Source organism: Petaurus breviceps, unplaced genomic scaffold (genome assembly GCF_028583685.1).
Source record: "Petaurus breviceps papuanus isolate PSGF00001 unplaced genomic scaffold, PetGlider_PUasm1.0 166, whole genome shotgun sequence".
Lineage (NCBI taxonomy): Eukaryota > Metazoa > Chordata > Mammalia > Diprotodontia > Petauridae > Petaurus > Petaurus breviceps.
The window spans coordinates 392,619-414,693 of NW_027185737.1; the positions used below are offsets into that span (position 1 = coordinate 392,619).

At 37.3% G+C, this 22,075-nt stretch overlaps 1 protein-coding gene across 1 annotated transcript in view; it reads left to right on the forward strand.

The window, feature by feature from the left end:
- GPHN (gephyrin) overlaps positions 1-22,075 on the forward strand; it is a 415,464-nt gene that overhangs the window by 365,832 nt on the left and 27,557 nt on the right. The window contains exon 14 of the mRNA XM_069082448.1: positions 8,030-8,117. Within this exon, the coding sequence (XP_068938549.1) occupies positions 8,030-8,117 (88 nt within the window). The remainder of the gene's footprint in view (positions 1-8,029; positions 8,118-22,075) is intronic.

Consider the following 22,075-nt stretch of genomic DNA (forward strand, 5'->3'; position numbering starts at 1 on the left):
GGGATAGAGCACTAATAACTGAAAGTATCAGGAAAGGCCTTGTAGAGTTAATGACACCTCAGCTGTGCTTTGAAAAAAACAAGAGATTCTAAGAGACAAGAAAGATGTTGAAGTATATTCCAGACAATAGAAACTACTGATGCTTTATGTTTTATTTGCTGTTGATACTTGGGGTGGGAGAGAAGAGTCATTTAAATTTTTAAGATTTTAACATGACTTGGGAAGCACCTTGTTTCTTCAGTCATGTCTAACTTCGTGACTTCATTTGAGGTTCTCTTGACAAGGATACCAGATCCTTCTCCAGCTCATTTTACAGATGAGGAAACTAAGGCAAACAGGGTTAAGTGATTTGCCCAGGGTCACATAATTATTAAGTGTCTGAGGCCAGGTTTGAACTCAGGAAGATGAGTCAATATTTTGTTTTACTGAATCAAACTTTTTAAAAAATTAAGAATAGACAGCAGGATCTTACATTCTTTATACTTTTCAGTGAGTTGTATGACTGTTTTGTTACCTACCTTAGAAAATCTGCAAAGAAAGCTGCAAGTTCCATCCTCATGTGGTCATCATGGATAATATAAATTCATATAAATACTTCATAAAGATATGTTAGAAATAAGAAAGGAGGCCTTCTAAGCTGGTTCCTATTGCCAATAGGAACATCATGTTATTATATCCCATTATTTTAGAATTTTCCCTTCTATGAGCTACCTTGAACATTGATTCCTGAACATCTTTAAATCTGTCTCACCAGCACAAATTTCTTTTCTATGTGTTTTGTCAGGTTCTAGTGATCTTCCCAAACTTAGAATTTTTATTTCTTCCCAACTTTAAAGTGTTTATTTTATTTCTACTTCCTCACATAATTGGGGGGGAGGGGGTCGACATTAGTCCCTTTCATTTTAGATCTGTCAGAGACATTTAAATAGAGAGGGATAAAGATTTAGAGATGTAGATATAGATATACACACATATATGTCTATATGTACTACCTATACATATATACATACACATCCATATATAGGTATACGTGTGTGTATTTACAAACATTGCCACTTGGAGGGAGATTCAAAGGGCAGAGCTACCCCTTTCACTTGAAATCGGCTGCCTGAGCAAGGTCAGTATACTTTTTATGGTATTTAGAAACAGACAAAACTCTGCAAAAAAAGACAACAATCCCAAGATATAACAAGGAATTAGAGTTCAGAAAAGAGTTACTGACTTATCAAACAAAATAATAGTAATTGAAAATTTTGTACACCCCAGAGAACCATTTTCCTAACAAAGTCAAGGCATGGGAAGGATTACTGTTAATTGGATTAGTGCCATAGGTTCCCAAAGTGGGCAATACCACCCCCCAGGGGCACTGGAACAATCCCGGGGGATGATAGTAGCCTTGGTGCAATTGGGAGGCATTGAACAAAAAGAAGGGGCAGGGGAAGAACAAAGAAAGAAGAGAAGATATTTTTGAAAAACTATTCCTACATGTTTCATCTGTTGTGTAACAGAGTTAAAGTTGTAGTGATTACGTTATTTTCCAAATAAATACACAAAATGCAAGTTATAACCCATCAGTGGTCAAGTTCACTGACAGTTTTAAACAAGCAAGTACTGTCAGGCAAGCCTGTTGGGCATTGTTGGGAAGTCCAACATGCATTGGCAAGAATATGTGCATGTAATGACTTGTTTACAATATGATACTATACAGTTACATGATGCAATATTGTGGTAAAACCCACAAATTTGCAATAAATTATTTAAATATAAGCTGCATCATTTAAAATTATATATATATATTTTATTCTTTTTTAATGACACAAATATTTTTTTAAATGTTTAAGGGTTAGATCCAGGGAGACACTGAATAATTTTTTTTAAAGGGGGAAGTAGGCCTAATAAATTGGGGAACCTCTTGATTAGTCAAAAGGATTTCTTTGTCTAGATACCCCCATAATTTTGTCTTTATCTAGCCACCAGCATAATTCTTTCTTCAGGTATATCAGAGCTCTTTTCTGAACTTTGACTTAGTTTACCTTTAGAAACTGGTAGGCCTTTGAAAAGGATATTACAAAAAATTTTCAGGCTAGGACACTGGTTTCTTGGTATTTGATTAAAATTGACAAGGTTTATTTTATTCAGTTGAGTCCAAAGGCTTCAAATTAGAAAACTGAGTAAAAATTATTTCTTCATGTCTCTGTAAAAGGAAATGAGGGAAAAGAGGGGAATTTTAGGGTGTTTCCACATTTCCCCCTTTTGTGTTCAGCACAAAACAGTATAAAGCATAATTGATGTTTATTAATCGAGAACAGATGGCCTGCTCGCCAAAGTATTTCAGGAGGCCTGTGAAAAATGTAGGGCTCTCACCATACACTCTCCTGTTTGTCACGTGACCTGCAGCAACCAACTATAGTGATTCTGTCTCTAGTCTAACCTATCAGAGGCCTGGAGAAGTTTAGCCTATTTAAATTTGGCCCCTACCTACTGCCATGTTATGCAGATCTGATCTAGAATATCATTTTACACCTGCTAATCAGTGGTAACATATACCACTCACAGTGGTAAATAAAGATCTCTCTTCATTTTACTTAAATATATCAGATACACCAAAACAATAAACTAAAGAAAAGAACTCTTCCATATGTTGTAACAGTATACCAGATAGCATGCTGTGCTTGAGAGCAGGTTGTATGGGTTGCAGAAAGCAACATAGTGAATGGAGACAGTGTTCAAACTGACTTTAAGTTTCCAGCTTTTAATTTGCTGGATAGTGACCAGAAGGCTATTAAGATTAAGGAAGTTATCTAGGATCAAGATGGTCTAATTCCAGGGTAATTGGAACTTTAAAATAACATTATTCTGCCAGTCAGATAGTTAATAGACAGTCATGTGATCCATTTAGCCATATTTGTAACAAAATTGACATTCTGAATCTATATAATAATGTTTGTTCAGTGGAGCTATAACTGTGGAGAGTGTACTTTCTGTAACCCAACAAATTTTATCATGCACTGCAACTATACTCTCCCTTTAATTTTTTTGCCTACTATTAATGAATGATTATAAAGGCCAGAAAGTTCACCAATTCCCTTTTCCCTACCAGATATAGGAATTTTTCCACTAATCTAGATTAAACTCTCTCCGGTACTTAATTCCCCCCCCCCCCCTTCTCCCACCACCCATATTGGTTTTCTAAGAGAATCAAGTATCTGAAAGAGCCTATGCAATACCAGCTATATCCTTCCCAGGGTCCTCATATCAGGGCCCAGACTCCCTCCATTGCCCATTTGTGTCTGGAGCTCTTTGTGAATTTCTTAAGTGATAAGAGATTGTTTTCCTATTCTAAGTAATCTACTTCATTTCTAAAATTCAGCATTTTTTCAGGTGGTGTACATAGCTTTACAGGCATGGCAATCCCTGTCTGTCTCGCTGTTTTTTTAGGTTGCCAAGTATAAAAGTTCTTTAAATTTGTTATAATTTTGACAGTCTGGACTTTTTTCTCTTTTTTGACTGCTTTTTTATTTAACTCTTCCTGGAGACTACCAAAACTGACACCAAAATGTTGGTCCCTGTTTAAGTGAAGGGTTCCATCTTGCCTCTGTTGATGAATTAAAACTTTGAGTCACTGTGCTGGCCTCTGGATCAGTTAATGTTTGCCGTTAGCAAAGTTGCTTTTTTAATTTTCTACTTTTGAAATAATCTTATTATCTTTTAATTAAGTTTCATGTCTGTAATGTGCCAATTTAAGCTACCTTAATTTCTTCTCATTCTTTTTACAGTTCTTACCACTGATTTCTCAGTATTTCCAAAAAAGGGATCAGGGGTGGGAAGTGGGGGATCTTAAGGTGCTTCCATAATAGTAATAATGGAAAATAATCATAATAATTCACACCTATGACTCCTAAGTTTCAAAAGGCTCTGCAGTCTGATATAATGGATAGAGAGGTAACCTCAGAATCAGAAGAACCTGAATTGAAATCCTACCTTTTCCACATGCTAGTTGTGGAGCCTTGGGTTAAGTTTTTTGTTGTTTTTTTTTTCTTAACTTAACCTTTACTTAACCTCTAAGTGCCCCCAGGAAATTAAGACTCTAAGTTGTAAAGCAGATGCTTACTTTTCATTGGTGGAAAGCGTTTGCTGATCAGAAGTTCTCTATACTAATGATATCACAGGTCTGGGTTCATTCCCATCCTTCCTCTCCCCTTCCCACTCCATCCCTGTGAGGTAAGTATATGATAATTATTATTTCCATTTTGTAGATGAGGGCGCTCAGAGAAAAGTGACTTGACCATAGTCCAATGACTAGTAAATATTAGAGCAGGGATTCTGACCCAGTTCTCTCTGCTCCAAACCCAGTGCCCTGAATGTGTTAATTCCTCTGAATATCTCTTACATGTAAGCATTTTTTTTATTTCTATTCCCACTACCTGCACTATACCTAAGGCAGCCCTAGTCATCCCATCCCTGAACTATTTTAATAGGCCTCCTAACTATTCCCTGTTACCTGAATCCAGGGAAAAACATTCCAATACATATTTACCATCACTATTAGATTAGTCTTTTTTAAAAATACAGATTTAGGGGCGGCCAGGTAGCACAGCGAGTAAGAGTACCGGCTCCAGAGTCAGAATGACCTGGGATCGAATCCGGGCTCAGACACTTAGCACCCACCCAGAAACACCTGTCCATGTAACCTTGAGCAAGTTACTTAACTGCAATTGCTTTAAAAAAAAATACAGATTTAATCGTGTAACTACTCTGCTTAAAAAAAAAAAACTCCCTTGAGTTTCCATTGCCTGTAGACTAGAGAACTGATTCATCAGCTTGACATTTAAATTGTTCCACAACCTGAGTCTTATCTTGCCTCTCTAACCACACCCTATTTCTGTCTGTTTTGAGTCTTTCACTCTGTCAAGGCCTATCTCAATTAAGGCCTACTGTGTGTCAAGCACAAGACAAAAGTGAGATCTCTGATCTCAAGGAAACACTTCAGGGGAAGCAACACATATATCACCCCTCACCTGGATTACTGCAGCTCCTTCCTAACTGCTTCTCCCTGTCTCAAATCTCTTCCCTACTTGAGTGGGGAAGCCTTACACAGTGGCCAAAATGATTTTTTTTTTGCTTTTTTTGGAGAGGGCAGGGCAGTTGGGGTTAAATGACTTGCCCAAGGTCACATGGCTAGTGAGTATTAAGTGTCTGAGGCCAGATTTGAACTCATGTCCTCCTGACTCCAAGGCGGGTGTTCTATTCACTGTACCACCAAGTCATCCCAAAAATGAATTTTCTTAAAAGATATGACCATAAAACTAATAATTACTTCCTTTTGTTTTTAGGATCAAATATAGATTCCTCTGTTGAGCTTTTAAAGCTCTTCCCATACTGGTCCCAATCTACCTTTTCATCCTTGTCTCCTTCCCACACCCTGTTCCCCAGTCTAGTCAGCACTGCATTCCTGTTTCTATTATGTCTTTGTTACTACTGGCTATCCTTTATACCAGGAATGCATTCCCTTCTCATTTACACCTCACAGAATCCCTGTTTTCCTTCAAGAATCAGCTTGGCAGGGGGCAGCTAGGTGGCACAGCGAGTAGAGTGCTGGCCCCGGAGTCAGGAGGACCTGAGTTCGGACCTGATCTCAGACACTTAACACACACACACACACACACACACACACACACACACACACCCCTAGCCGTGTGACCTTGGGCAAGTTACTTAACCCCAATTGCCCACCAAAAAAAGAATCAGCTTGGTGGGGTGGCGCAGTGAGTAAAAGCGCTGGCCCAGGAGTCAGAGGGACCCGAGTTCGGTTCCAGCCTGAGACACTTAACACCCACACAAAAAAACTAGTCATGTAACCTTAGGCAAGTTACTTAACCCCAATTGCCCTCCAAAAGACAAAAAAAAAAAAAGCAGCTTGGAGACCCACCTTTTACATGAAGTCCTTCTTGATCCTCTATTGATAATGCTCTTCCCCTTGTAACTAGTATTTATTTTCTTTACCCTTATTCTGTATATACTTATACATACACTTGTCTCCCTAGATAGACTAGTTTCTTGGGATTATGGAATTTCATTCTTTGTATTTGTGTCCACAGTGCTTAGAATAGACCTGGCACGTAGTAGGTACTTAATAAGTGCTTGTTTGGTTGATTTCTTCCCAAACCAGACCTTCTATTCTAGTCACTCAGATTCATGCCTCCATATTCTTCTCAACTTCTCACTTTCATTTATCTTACAAGGGTAACCATTGGTTGTCTCTCCCATGAGACTGTACACTATTTTAGGGTCTTTTGCTGCTTTTTGTGTCCCCATCACTCAGAACAGTGCTTGTCAGATAGTAAGCACTTAATGAATGTTTATTGAACAATGATCCAAGACAATTCCAAATGACTCATTATGAAAAATGCTATCTATCTCTAGATGAACTCTGAATGCAGATTGAAGCACATTGTTTTTAACCAATCTTTATTTTTTTGCAACATATATCTAATATAGAAATGTTTTATATGACTTAAAAAAAATCAATAAACAAGCATTTATTTATTTGGCTTTTTGGAGGGCAATTGGGGTTAAGTGACTTGCCCAAAGTCACATAGCTAGTAAGTGTGTCAAGTGTCTGAGGCCAGATTTGAACTGGACCGATGGCCGTGTGAGTAGAAGAAAAGATAGGTATGTAAGAGATGACCTCAAACTAGTAATATCAATATTTTACACCTAATTAAATATATGCCATGAGAGAGCAAGGAGTCAAGGATAACAAGACTACAGAACTGGGAGATTGGAAGAAAAAATAGTACCTTCAAAAAAAGTAGGAAAGTTTAGAAGAAGTATATATATAGTGGGAAATTTTATTGAGTTTCCTTTAGGACATGTTGGGCCTAAGCTGGCTATGGGGCATCCAGTTTAAATGTCTAGTAGGCAATTGGTGATGTAGGACTGAAATTCAAGGGATGTATAGATCTTGTGGTCATTTGCATAGAAATGATAATTAAACCTGAGAGAGGGAAGGACAGAGGACGGGAGAGCCAGAGAGGATGATTATGGGGGAAATCTGCTGTAGAAGACAGAACTGGATAGAAGATAGAAGGCATAATATATAGAGGGGTTGGCTTTGGAGATAGAAGGCATAATATATAGAGGGGTTGGCTTTGGCTAGAAGAAGAGCTATCTTATATATTATCAGAAACTAGGAGAAAAAAGAAAATTCAGGAAAAATGTCAATCAGTTTTGAAATATGGAGAAGACAAGAAAGATATTGAATAATCTTCATTTTCTTCAGTAAGGTCAGAGGCAAGGTCCTCTGAAAGTTGTCAGGGGGGAAAGGTGAGAGGCTTGAGAGGAGAAGATTTGGACTAGTTTCTGTGGACAATAAAATGGAAGGAATAAAAGGAAACATAATGAATTTTGTTTTGGCTATGTCACATTTTAGATTCCTGTAGGATACCTAGATCAAAATGTCCAGTAATCAGTTGGTAATGCAGGACTATATCCAGACTATGTGTAGATAACTAGATCTGGGAATGATATGTAAAGAAATGATCATTAAGTCCATGGAAGCTTATTAGGCACAGGCTGCAAACACTCCTGTCTTAGTCATAACTCTAAGCTTTTATTCATGACAGTACTAGTACCAGGAATAACATTGTTCCTTCTCTTATGTCCAGTCTTCCCTTCAGTGTGTAGTTCAAGGCCTACCTCTTCCATAATGTCTTCCTTAACATCACTATCATTTATATCAATATATAACTCATTTTGGAACTTAATTCTATAATGCTTGAACAAAAATATCATAGGTCTTTTTTTCCTCAACCAAATTAAATGCTTCTTAAGGGTAGGGAACAGGTCTTATGCTTATGTATGATGTACTTGTGTGTATATGCAGCTATATACTTTTGTATATTACCTTCAGTGCCTAGTCATGCCTTGGTGCTCAATGTTTGCTCAAACAATAAAGTGGGTTTATTTTAATTGTGTACTATATCTGAATATTTTTTCTACATGTTAATTTATTTTAATTTTCTTACAGCCCAGATGACTTACTCAATGCCTTGAATGAAGGTATTAGTCGTGCGGATGTCATCATCACATCAGGGGGTGTATCCATGGGGGAAAAGGTAGGAAAAGGAGGACTTATGTCCCCATTGTAACTCCCTGCCATATGGTCAGTCTGTTTTTTATTGCCCTTGCATCTGACAAGACCCTCAAGTAGATCCTTGTCCATTGACCCAAAATCTAGGGCACCTTCAGTGCTACTGAGAGCTATTCAGGGATACTGTTTAGGTGAGTAGAGGACCTGTTTGGGCCCAAATCCAAGTGGTAGTTTAATCCAAAATAGGTAGTTTTCTAGCTCCCATCAGATATATTTTTTTAAATTTCTACTTGACTTAACTTTGCTTCTCCAGGACCATCCTTACAGATAGTCTGTACTCAAGAAAGAGCTCCAAATCAATTTATGCAACAGTCTGTTATACTAACTCTATAAAGATCACCCCTCCTGAAGTAGCTGCAGGATTCCAGGCTTACTATAGCCCTAACACAACTGGGGCCTTAGCAGCTCTAAAGTTGCACTGAAAGCACTTAGCTCCCCAGGTCTGATTCATTGTACTCCAATTTGGAGTACAAGGAGGTATTTTTTATCACTTCAAAAACTGGAAGCAAATTTTGGTTTAAAAGAGTATAAACTCCTGTTGAAGTACAAGGAGGTATTTTTTATCACTTCAAAAACTGGAAGCAAATTTTGGTTTAAAAGAGTATAAACTCCTGATTACAAATTACAGGTATTTTCTCTGTAGTACCTTAACATCCCATTTGGAAAAATTTAGAATCATCTTGTTCACTATCACATCTGAAATATACTTAGTAACAAATGCCATTATGTCTGCTGAATATAAAGTCATAAAACAGCATCTTTACAAATAATGTGTCCAGTCTTACATTTTAATGTTTTAAAAATATTCTGACTTGTGCCAGATTTCTACAAGCCCAATCTATGCTTAGTTCTAATTTCACTGTTTATCAGTAGTCTGAAGAAATCATAGGATCCAAGACTTAGAGCTAGAAGGGACCTTAAAAATAATCTAATCCCCCCCAACTCCCCTTATTTTACAAATGAGGAAATTGTGACCAAACAAGATTAAGTGACTTTCCCAAAGTCATGTAGGTTGTAAATGGCACAATCAGCATTTGAACCCACATCTTCTGACTCCAAATCGAGTCTGACTCTTCACTATGCCTTGCTGCTTTTTTTTTATTATAATAGCAATTTCTTATGTTCTGAGAGCATGACTTCTTTTAGCCCTAGTTGATTTCTTTCAAACCCTTTGCTGTGGGCTTTCTGTAATCAATATAATCCTTGGTCCCATCATCATTGTGTGGGAAACAGCCTCAGAATCCCATCCCTTTCCCTTCAGAAAATAAACTTCAAAGTATTTGAGAATAGTTTCTCATCTACCAAAAAAATCACAAAGGGAAGAATTTCTTTGACTAAAATCACTGTCTTGAATCCAGAAGTAGAGATGATAAATACAAGTATGGTATACACCAGAAGCACAACTCACTGATAGATCTCTGGGCTGCTTTTCATTCAAAACTTCAGAATACTCTTTAGCCCCAGGTAGAGCAAACTCCAGTAGTCCTTCCCAGATATCACAAAGGCAGAATTCTGAGGGCTGTAGACATCTATTTTAATTACTCTTAGTATTCAGAGCAAACACTATTGGTGTATTACAAATATTAAATTTATTTTCTCCAGGGAGAAAAATTTATTTGGAGTCATGTATATGATTTGACTTTGTATTGTATTGTCATGTATATGACTCCAAATAAACTTAATAGTAGGGTGATTAACAACTGGCTGTTATCTCCAAAATGTCCAAGTGACAAGTTTGTAATGCACATTTTCTGACCTATATTATACTTTATCTGGATTGAAGAAGGTCCATTTGCCATTTACCCTCCTGGTTGTGCAAGTAAGAAATGAGTCATTAAGTGAAAGATACGGCTTTTATATATACATATACTATGCATGTGCTAACCCAAAGTCATACAGCTGAGAGGTAATGAATATTTATGATCTCACTGTGCTTATTACTTGAAATGATAATGATTTTTTGTTCTGAACCTATAATGTCACTGACATGGGGAACTCCTAGTGAGGAAACTCTACCAAGGCAGAACAGAACTTGTTCCACAACTCACATTCTCCAAGAATTGCCTGGGACAGGGAACCTTAAGTGAATTCCTCAGTCACACAGCCAGTCTGTATCAGAGGCAAGATTTCCTAATACCAGAGCTGGATCTCTATTACTGAATGTGCCTCACAGGGATAGTGATAGCTTGAATTTATAGTGCTTTAAGATTTATAAAGCACTTTTCTTATAACACTGAGAGGAATCATTATCCTCATTTTATACATGAGGACACTAAATAGTTAATTGATTTAGATGGTGCTACAAAGAAATTAAGTCTCAGAGCCAAGACTCAAACCCAGTTCTAACTTCAAATATTAGTGCTTTCCCCACTGTACCGTGTACTTTAAGGATTTCAGAATGTATTTGACTGGGGAATACAAAAGGAAGCCTTAAAAGCTCTCCTCAGGGTGTCTCCCACACACATATTAAAATCATACAAGATTCTATGACATATGTGACCACAAAGATAGCTTTGTTTAACCATTTAATGGCTGTCAACCTCAGATTTGCCTCAGGGGTTAGCCAGTAACAGGGACAAGTTCTTCAGAGGTTATCAGCAGATGACATCACTACATAGAATACTTGTACATTAAGGACTTTTCCCTTTGAAATACATAATCACTCAAAGATAAAACTTATCTAGTAAATGACTTTTTTTAAGGCAGTCAGGGTTAAGTGATTTGGCCAGGGTCACACAAGCTACTAATTGTCCAAGCCCTGATTTTTTTCCAGGGCCAGTGTTCTTTCTATCTAGTTAGGTCTAGAAAGACCTAATTGCTCCCTAGCTATTGACTCTTGAAGAACAAAATGGACAAAATTTATATCCTACCCAGATTATAACATGCTGCTCATTTTTTAAAAATTCATTTGAATAAAAATTATTTCTTTAGTAGTTTCCCTCCATTTCCTTTCCTTTTGGGGCAAGTATAACTATTTTCCCTTGTGGTCATGTAAATGAAATCATCATTCCACACTTGTATACACTTCCTATGGCATGTCAGTCATTCTTTTAGACTAGGCAAGTTCATTTATTAACCTTCTAGGAGAAGAGAATAAGCATCTTTTGAGTTTTCTCTACATGGCAAAGGAAGAGATGGATTATTTTAATATCTCAGTACTGAATTACAACTATATTCATTTAGAAAAATTCCAGTGATCAGAGTGGTTTGGAGTACTAATAAAATTGTTCAATCTCATAAAGCAAAGAAAAAGGAACTTCTTTAATAGCACTAGAGAATTTTTCGTTCATAGAAAAGTATGACAGAATCCTATTTTAAGATATACTAGGATCCTATGAATATTTAATTCTGTATAAAAACTCATTTCAGTGTCTAGGGCAAGAACTTTACCTATATTTATACAATAATTCTGTTGGAGGAAAGAAAAATTCATATCGCCAATGTTTCCCAAAATATTCAGTCCATTAAGATTATAGGATCATATAATTTAGAGGTGGAAGAGGCCTTAAAGATCATAAGATCATAAATCTACACTTCAATGGACTTCAGAAGCTGTATAATGAAATTCCCTAGGAAACTGAGCCCTAAGGGGGTTCAGAGACTTGTCCAAGGTCACACAGGAAGTAAAGAGAGTTTAGTTTAGATTTGAAAACCAAGACCCAAAATAGGTTAAATGATTTACCTAAGGCCACATTGGTGAACTCACATGCACAGAAGTCCTGCTAGATCCAGGAAGAATGGGGCCCTTGCCCTCTTAGCTCTGGAACCATTTGCACAGACTGGGTTTGGTCCTAGGGGAGCCTGGACTCTCCAGGAGTCAGGCTTTTTTTCTTATTATTTCTTATTATTCTGGCTCTTTATACCCCTACCTCTACCCAGGGCACAGGGAAAACCACTTAAACTTGAATTTAGCTCCTGAGCTCTTCTAAGGGATGTAGTTGGAAACCATCCAGCATAGTAGAAATCAAGAATAATATAGCTATTTTTCCATACAAAGCAAATTCTTAAAAAACACAAAAGACAAAAAAAAAAAAAAGATATGCATCAGCAAAAAACTTAAGCAAGCAGCAGTAACTTCCATATACTCTTCTAGGAGTCTGATGCTTCAAAACATCAAATGTGAAGCATTTTACAAGATTTCTGAATTGCATTTTTCTCTCCAGCTCTGTACTATCTCCCTCAAAGTACATATCTTTTGGTAAGCTAGGCCAGCGGTTAGGATCTTCCTTCTTCCCATGATCATTTTCTCTTCTTTTTTTGCTTTTTGAAAGGCAGTCAGGATTAAGTGACTTGCCCAGGGTCACACAGCTAATAAGTATCAAGTGTCTGAGACCGGATTTAAACCCAGGTCCTCCTGACTCCCTGGCCGGTACTCTGTCTACTTAGCCAACTAGCTGCTCTTCCATGGTCATTTTCTCCACCACCTCCCAGGAGCTTTTTTTTAATTCAATTATTGTTGTATTTTTAATTTAATTTTGTTGTTACATTCTAAGTTCCCAACTGTCTACTTCTCTCCCCCACCCCACATTACAGAAGGCCACCATTTGACACAGATTTATAAATATATGTAAAACTATACTATGCATACTTCTTTCTCCGGAGGTAAACAACATCTTTCTTGATAGGCCCTTTTTAGTTGATTTGATTATTTATAATTCTCAGAATAACTAGGTCGTTCTCAGTTGTTCTTTGTACAATATTTCTGTTACTGTAGACAATGTTCTCTTGATTCTGCTCATTTCACCTTTCATCCAAGTCTTTCCATGTTTTTCTAAAATCAATCAGCACATCATTTCTTACATTACAGTAGTATTCCAGCAGATGTACTTTGTTTTTCTTTACATCACTACAGTTTCCCCCAGTATCACTCCCCATCTCCCTTTCAAAGAGCCATCCCATATCACAAATAAGTTTTTTTAAGACAAAAGAAAATCCAAAAATATTTACAATGTACAATACTTGCGGTTCTCATAACTCTTCAAAGGGGTATAGTAGGAATATTTTCTCATGTCTTCTTTCAAGCCATGCTTCTACTTCATAATTTTGCAGCATTCATTTTTTCTTTTGTTTGTGTATCTGTGATTATTCTTTTTGTTTACATCATATAGTCACTGTGTAAATTATCTTCTTGGCTCTGCTTACGTCACTCAACATCAGTTCATATCGATCACTCCATACTTTATCATATTTGTTGTATAATATTCACATTCATATATAATCTGTGAGTACCTACTTTGTTTACAATTCTTTACTTCACAAAAATGCTGCTATAAACATTTTGGTATGGACAGAGATGCTCTTATCAGGGGCCTCATTAGGGTAAAAATCTAATAATAGAACCTCTGAGACAAAGAACATTTTTGTTGTTTTATTTGCATAATTCCCGGTTGCTTTCCAAAATGGTTGTCACAGCTTCACTAAAAATGGTGTGCCTGTCTTCCCACAACCCCTCATACTATTTGGATGGAATATTTCAACCTTTTGTCATCTATACCAGTTTACAGTGTGAGAGATAAAACCTCAGAGCCTCTTAAACTTAGTTGCCACTAAGATAACAAATATCCATCCCAGTATTGTCATTTGGTTTCATACTCTCAGGAAAGAAACACAAAGCGGAAGAGTCTACAAGATCATGTCTCAAACTGATCTAGGCCAGAATGTGTTGGCTGGCAAGGTATAAACAGTTTACCATTTCACCTCTTGCAGGAAATCCAGGTAGAAGCTCTGATACATTCAGAAGGTAAGAAAAAAGAAAGGTCTATAGAGTAGGGCTTAAACTTTTTCCACTTACGACCCCTTTTCACATTTAGGCTATGTTCGTTGGCATTGTCTGGCTTGAGGACATATGCAAAATGAACACGTTTTGTGCTCAGAACCAATGCTACAGTGAAGTTGTGTGATTCAACATGGGCAAGTGCTGCCAGAAACACCTTGGGTTCATTACATTTCTGATTTTTAATTAATTTTTTTATCATTGCATGTTCAAAAGACTTTTACTATTGCCAAATTTTTTGTGACCCCATATGGGGTCCCTCCTTAAAGTCTGTTCACTAGGTAGCCCTTCCAACCTCAGTGGCCAGTCTTCTCTGATGCTGCTTTAAAAAAGGGGGGAGGGGCCTTAAGTTTCTTTTTTTTTTCAATTATCAAGCATGTTTTTTCTCCCTTCTGCCTCTCCCTAAGTACTGAAATAATGATAATAATAATAGCTAACATTTATATAGTGCTAAGAGCTTTACAATTATTATCTCATTTGATCCTCACAAAAACCCTAGAAGGTAGGTGCTATTATTATCCCAATTTTACAGATGAGCAAACAGACAGAAGTTAAGTGATTTACCCAGGATCACACACTTCTAAGTGTCTGAAATGGAATTTGAATTCAGGTCTTCCTAACTCTAGACCTAGCACTCTATTCATTATGCCACTTAGAAATACGAAAACCTTGTATCATATAAGCATAATTGAGTAAAACCAATTCCCACATTGCCCTGTCCAAAAATGTGTTTCACGTTTTTTATATAATCCATCATCTCTCTTTCATGAGATGGGCCCCATTCTGCATCATTTAGTTTTCTGGAATCATGATTGATCACTGCATTCAGAGTTCAAGTCCTTCAGAAATGTTCATCTTTAAAATGACTGTTTAAATTGTTGTACTGCTTCTGCTCTTTACTCTGCATCAGTTCATATAAGTCTTCCCAGGTTTCTCTTTCATTTATTACAATACAGTAGTATTCTATTACATTCATATAGGATCCCATCCCACAGTTTGTAGTTATTTGCCACTACAAAAAAAAAGAGCTGCTACAAATATTTTTTTTTAATATATGACTTTTTCTTCTTTCTTTGAGGCCTAATAGTAGTACTGATTCAAAGGTCAAAGAGCATAGTGGCCTATAATTCAAAATTTCTTTTCCAGAATAGTTGTACCATTGGGGCAGCCAGGTAGCACAATGAGTAAGAGCACCGGCCCCAGTGTTGAGATGACCTGGGGATCAAATCCGGGCTCAGACACTTAGCACCTACCCAGAAACACCTGGCCATGTAACCTTTGAGCAAGTTACTTAGCCGCATTTGCTTATGAAAAAAAAAAAGGGACAGAATAGTTGTACCTTTTATAATTCCACCTATAAAGCATCGATATGTCTGTTCTCCCACGACCTCTCCAACATTTGTCATTATTCTGTTTTATCAACTTTGCCAAAATAACAGGTTTGAACCTGACAGGTTCAAATTGGCATTTCTCTGATAGTGATTTGGAGCATTTTTTTACGTGACTGCAGATACCTTGGGTTTCTTCCCTTGAAAACTGCCTTTTCATATTCACTGGCCATTTTATCATTGGGAAATAGCCTTCATTCTAATAAATTTAAATCAGTTCCTTGTATATCTTGGAAATGTGGCCTTTATCGAGAAACTTATTGCAATGATATTTTCCCAGTTAATGCTTGCCTTTTTGATCTTAGCTATATTAGCATTTGCCTTCTCCAATCCTGTGGCACCTCCCCTTTCTCCATGATCTTTCAAAGGTGACTGACAGGTGCTCATCAGCATGTCCCATTTCTTTCAGTGTCCTATGATGTAGCTCATCAGATTATAATAACTATAACTTGAATTCATCAAAAGCAACTAAATCCTCCCTTACTGTTCCTCTGTATAATTCAAATTATAATTAAATTAAAAATTAAATTAAAATATAAACGCTCCTTGTTACTAATTTTTATACTCTCCTTTCCATCTTAAAGACCAGTCTTCTAAGCCAAGAAAAATAAGAGCTGAGCAACTCTCCCTATTCTCCAATTTTTATCACTTTCCCTTCTACTGGAAGCAGCAGTTATATTACTTCTTTGTTCCTTCTATTTTCCTTCAAATATTTGAATCCCTAATCCCATTTTTTTTGTCTTACCTTTCCTTTTCAGACTCAGTTTACTTTGATCTTTAGTGTTCTTGACACTTCTTACAAGACTATGCCCTGTTTTTGTATTCATCCTCCACCTTCTTTATATAACTGTTTAAGTTTTAAATAAGGTCCCCATTGTGTCCTGCCTAGATCATTGTAATAGGCCTCTTAACTGATCCCTCTACCTCCATTCTCAGACCTCATATAGACTTCATATTTATTATTTTGCATCTTTCTAATATATTTGTCACATACTACCATGTATTATTTCTGTTTGTTCTTATCTCCCATACTAAAAACATACTCCGGGAAATCTCTGTCTTTTTTTAATGCAACTATTTTACTTTTTGTCAATTAATATACATTTTGTCTTCCCACTTTCCCCTTCCCCAGGGGAAAAAAAAAAGAAACTCTTATAATGCATATGCCTAGTCAAGCAAAAAAAAAATTCTCACATTGTATCCAAAAATATATATCTCATTCTACACCCAGAATCCACCACTTTTCTATCAGGAGAGAACCAGCATTCTTTATCATCAGATCTCTGGAATCATATATAGTCATTGAATTTATTGAGTTCTTAGATTTTGCTCCAGCCCCTTATTATAATTGTGTGAATCTTTTCTGCTTTGTCTATTCTTTGTAAATGACATACTGTTGTATTCTGCTTTCTAACCTATCCTGCTATCCTCTTTTGTATCATGGGTAAGTCCTTGCCATTCATGGCCATACTTACAATCATGAATTGGCTATATTTCTCCATTCTTTTCCTTCTCTGTTTCCCACCCCCTCCTTATAATAAAGAAGATGGTGGTAAGAAAAAAGGCATGTGCTCATAAATTTGATGAATCTGCTTGTGCTTCTCTGCCCCTTTTCTCTCTTCTCATCCAGAGCATGATCACAGCTTCTTATTCTTTTAATGAATAATAAAAAGAAATAGTAAAGAAAAAATAAAGAATTTCTCTTAAACCCCTCCTCAAGATCCACCCTCCTTAGAGTTTATTTTGTTTAGGATTAATCCCTCCCTTAATCTGTGGTACTTATTCTCTTCTCTCACTTCTCACATTTTCACACTCACATTGAGTAAAATGTATTTCTGTACCCAGTTGTATACATGTATGTGTATTCTTCCCTCTTTTGACCAGTTCAGATGAGAATGAGGTTCAAGTCATGCCCTTTCCTCCTTGTGTTTTCTACTGGCATACACTGATTATGTTAAACAATTTTCCCTACCCTTCCTCTCCCTTTTCCCCTCACTGGGTTCCTTCTCCCCTTCTGCCCTTTCCATTCTTCTTTTAATCATCAAAACATAACAGAACCACACCCAGGTGGTGCTCTGTCTTTTTAGACTCTGTGTTCCCTGATAAATGATAGGACTCTAAGGGAACACCTCAGCATCTCCTCATATTAGAATGTAAATAGTTTATCCTTATTTAGTCTGTTATGATTGTTTGCTTATCCCTACTTTTTTATGTTTTTCTTGACTCCAGTGTTTTTATTTTAAAGTTTCAACTCAGCTCCAGTGTTTGTTTCCAGGGTGTGAACCACAAACTACTATTTGTTTCTAAACTTATTCCTTAATGAACACAGTCGAGGGCCCATGACCACTACTTATCCTGAGATTCCTAAATCCAGGTCCCCTTCTCAATTTGCCCTGGATCTGTGACCTGGAACTGAGTAGTGAGTGACTTGAGCTACCTGTTAGCACTTGTTCTAGCACACTTCACAAGAACAGTCCCCTCTGGATGTGTCAGAGACCCCTTCTTATCCCTGTTGTACAACCCCATCCCTCTTTAAGTTCTTGCACCAGAATGCTCTGCACAGCCCTTTCTGGCTAGTTCTGTCCCTAGTGTCCACACACTTTTCTTTCTGACTCCTTTGCTAACTTAGACATAAAATTAGAGACTTTTTCTTGGATTTCCCAATCAAGACTTGTTCTGTACCATTTTCTCTATCTTGGTGAGGGATAACTATAGTTCTTCCTGCTACTCTACCATTTTGACTCCTCCTCTGATGCAACTTGGACACAGTGTCTCCACTTACCTTCCCTCCACTGTAAGCTTTGGAGAAAAGGAGGAAAACCAAGAGACTACTCAGGGTTTGCTGAGTCATCCCAAAACACTGAATCCTTCAGCTTTGAGCCACACATACCCACTAAAGTTCCCAAGGGAACCCAGTGAAAACTATGGGAAGAGCTCTAGTCATAATCCAACTAGATAAGTAATAAGTAACAGAGCTAGGATTCAATCCAGTAATCTTTCTCAAATACCTCACTGCCTCAAAAATGATATACTTTTTAGTAGAGTATTTATGTATAGTGTAGTTGTATTTAGCTGCCTATAGAAAAAAGCCTCCCACTGCATCCTAGGCCATCTCTAGTCATCCTAATCTTTCCATTGGACCCATTTGCAAATCATGGCATCTTCAAGAATGAAGGACAAACAACAATAGCTACCTATAAGTATTGATTGCTTTGGGATTTTATTTTGGAGGGTTTTTTGGGGGGGAGGATTTGTTGTAGTAGAAAGAAGGGTATTTTTCTTGGTGATTGGTACTTGGGCCAGTGGAAACTGCAATATATTAGGACTCTGACCAGCTCAGTGGAAGCAAAATTACTGCTCTGGGTTATTATGTAAAGACACCAGACTTTATAAGTAGCAAAGTGTGGTGAATTGCTTTTCTGAACTACAAAATCACCACCTCAGCTAAAACTTGATAATTCACAGAGCAGCTAAATTGAGCTGTGGCCTGTCTTTATAATGTTCACTCACCAACAATCCACATTCAATTAACTCAGCTGAATTGAACTACTATTTATTAAGCACCTACTGTGTACAAGGCACAAGGACTATACACACACACATACACACACATACAAATAATAAACACTCCCTGTCCTCAAGAAGCTTGAGGTTTAGGAGCAAAGGTACAATATGAACTCAAGTATAATATAAGGTGATCAAGGGCAAAGAAATTATCAAAGAGCTTTAGGAATTTTGAGGAAGAAGAGAGAAGCAGTAGTTGGTGTATCCAGGAAGCCTTCACCAAGAAGGCAGAACCTGAGCTAAGCTTTGGAGAAAGATAAAGATAATGAAAGGCAAGAGTGAAAAGGAAGTACCTTCCAACCATGAAAGACCACTGAATGACCACTTGAGGCAAGAATTAGAAGTCTATTCTGGCTGGAGCAAAGATTCGTAAATAGAGTAATGTGAAATGACTGGAAGCACATGGAAGCTGTGTAATTTTGTTTTGTCACAAAGACAAAGGGAAGCAAGTAAGGAAATAAGAATTTATTAAGTGCCTACTGTGGCCTTGAATTGTGCTTAGTACATAACAAATATTATCTCATTTTATTCTCACAGCAACTCTGAGAGATTGGTGCTATTACGATTCTCATTATATAGTTGAGGACACTGATGCAAACAGAGGTGACTTGCTCAGGGTCACACAAGCTAATAAGTGTCTGAGACTGGATTTTAACTCAAGTATTCCTGATTCCAGAGCCAGCACTCTATCTACTGTATCACCTAGCTACCTCTAAAAAGGATTTATTAAAGGGATTTGAGTGGAGGCATGATATTTTCCTTTCAGACCTTTGATTTAGAAGATTAATTTGGCAGCTCTGTGAAATATGGAAAGAGACCGGTAGACTGGAAGTTAATTAGAAGAATATTAGAGTAGAACAAGTAAGATAGATCTGAACAATCTGAACTAGATTAGTGGCAAGGTTCCAAATGCAAGAGAAACAACAAAACTCGGGAACTGATTGATTACTGGTGGTGAAGATAAAGACAGAGACAAAGAGGATTTGGAGGTTACTTCCTATGACTAGGAAGGTGATGGTATCCTCAATAATAGGAGGGAAGATTAGAATTTTTCCCCAGTAGAATGAAAGGTCTTTGAGGATAGGGATTGTTTCATTTCTGTCTTGGCATCTCCAATCCTTTAACAAAGTACTTTGCCTATGGTGATTGCTTCACAAATGTTTGTTTTCCTGAAAGAGCTGTGGGTTTAGGGTGGGAGGTTAGATTAATTCAATTTGGAACAAGTACAGTTTGAACTGCTAAGAGTACATCTAGGTGGATATATGAAACTGAAGTTTCATTGGAGAGAGTCATACCCTTGCCCTTACCACCATCCTAACACCCCACCCCCACCCCCAATAGCTAACATTGCTACCACTCTGGTACAGGTCCTCATCACCTCATATCTGGATGACTCCTCACTCCAATCCATCCTCCATTCAGTCACCAAAGTATAGGTCCAGTCATGTCACACCCTCACCCCTGCTCAGTAAACTCCAGTCATTCCATTGGGCATAGCTTAAAACAATGTTGATTGCCACCCCAAGAGACACCTTATCCACCCCTGTGCCTATAGTTAATATCCTCCCATAAGCTTTCACAGTGGAACCAGCATAGCACTCTTCCTCTTGAATCCTTGACATAAAATAGACATTACTGTATCCTTCAGATTGTCCATAGGTGCTTAATTTGTTTAAATGGATTAGACTAGATTGGATTAGGATTGAATTGAATGGACAGTGTCCAGAAGACAGGCCTGGGAGACAAGGTCAAAAGCTTCCAGAAGAGGAAGGGAATGAGCATTTATAAGACATCCACTATGCCAGATACTGTATACTAAGTGCTTTACAAATAATCTCGTTTGAAGATCAAACAAAATAGAAACTGAAAAGCAGCTCTTAGATTTAGCAATTAAGAGGAGAGATATGCCACCTTCCACAAAAAAAGGAAATAAAAAAAATATTTTTTTGATATAGCAAAGTGGCTAAATCACTTTGTAAAATTCATGAATGAATAGCAATGTAAACAACACATAAAATTTTCTTTATGCATCTATTTGCATAATAAAGAGACAGATTTTACTATTGGCATTTGACATGGCAGGAAGAAAAAAATTATGAAAACCTTGTCATTTTGAAAACAAACTTTATTAAGATATAACATTTTATATTATAGTCAAATGTATTAAGAAGCAAAACATTCCCTTTTGCAATAAACCTTTCTCTGTGAATGTATTATTTACAAGTAGGTAGTACACTGAATCCAGGCTTTATGTTAAAAAATTTTAAAAATATGGTGTGCAATTTGTGGACATACACCATAATTGCAAATTTCTGTTGTAAAGAGGTTTGCATAATACCTAAGGCATGTAGCAGAGAACTGAACTTAGAGGCAAGAAGATCTGAGTTTAAACCCTGCCTTAAACACTTACTTGCTATTATGACCCTGGGTCAGTCCCTCTCAAGAGGAAGCTTCATTTTCCTCATGTGTAAAATGGAGATAATAATAGCACTTACCTCACAGGGTTGTAGTGAGGCTCAAATTAAATAACAAACATAAATGGGTGGGAGTGAATTGAAGACTTGCTTAGGTGACTTGACTGGAGGCTCTCCTTTTTGCTGAAAGATTCTCAAATATCTCCGATAGGCTGTTTTGTTTTGTTTTAAGAGTTTTCTTTTTTTGCTTTTTGGAGGGGGGAAGGTAAGGCAATTGGGGTTGAGTTGCCCAATGTCACACGACTAGTTTTGTGTTAAGTGTTTGAGGTCAAATTTGAACTCAGGTCCTCCTGACTCCAGTGCTCTATTCACTGCGCCACCTAACCCCCTTCCCCCCAGGCTGTTTTATAGAAGGACCCACAGGGCATGAACAAGTCCCTCAACCAATCTGAACAGATTGCCCCTGCCCATTGAAATACCTTTTGATTGATTGATGTCTAAGCCTTGTTCATACCTCTAATTCAGCTGGCTGTGTTCTTACTTAATGAAGGCTTCACCAAGGGAGCTTCCAGCCAGGCTCCTCCAAGTGAACTTCTCAATTAAGTGGAGTAGGATTCAATCAGCTTCCACCATTGCAAATGTGTAAAATGCTTTGAAAACCTTAAAGTGCTATGTAAAAAGTAACCACAGTTTTTAGAAAAAAGGACTTGATTTTTTTAAGTCATGGCTACAGGAAACTCCCTCTACCAATTCTGGTTTATTGCTGTCAAACTCAGATGGAAAT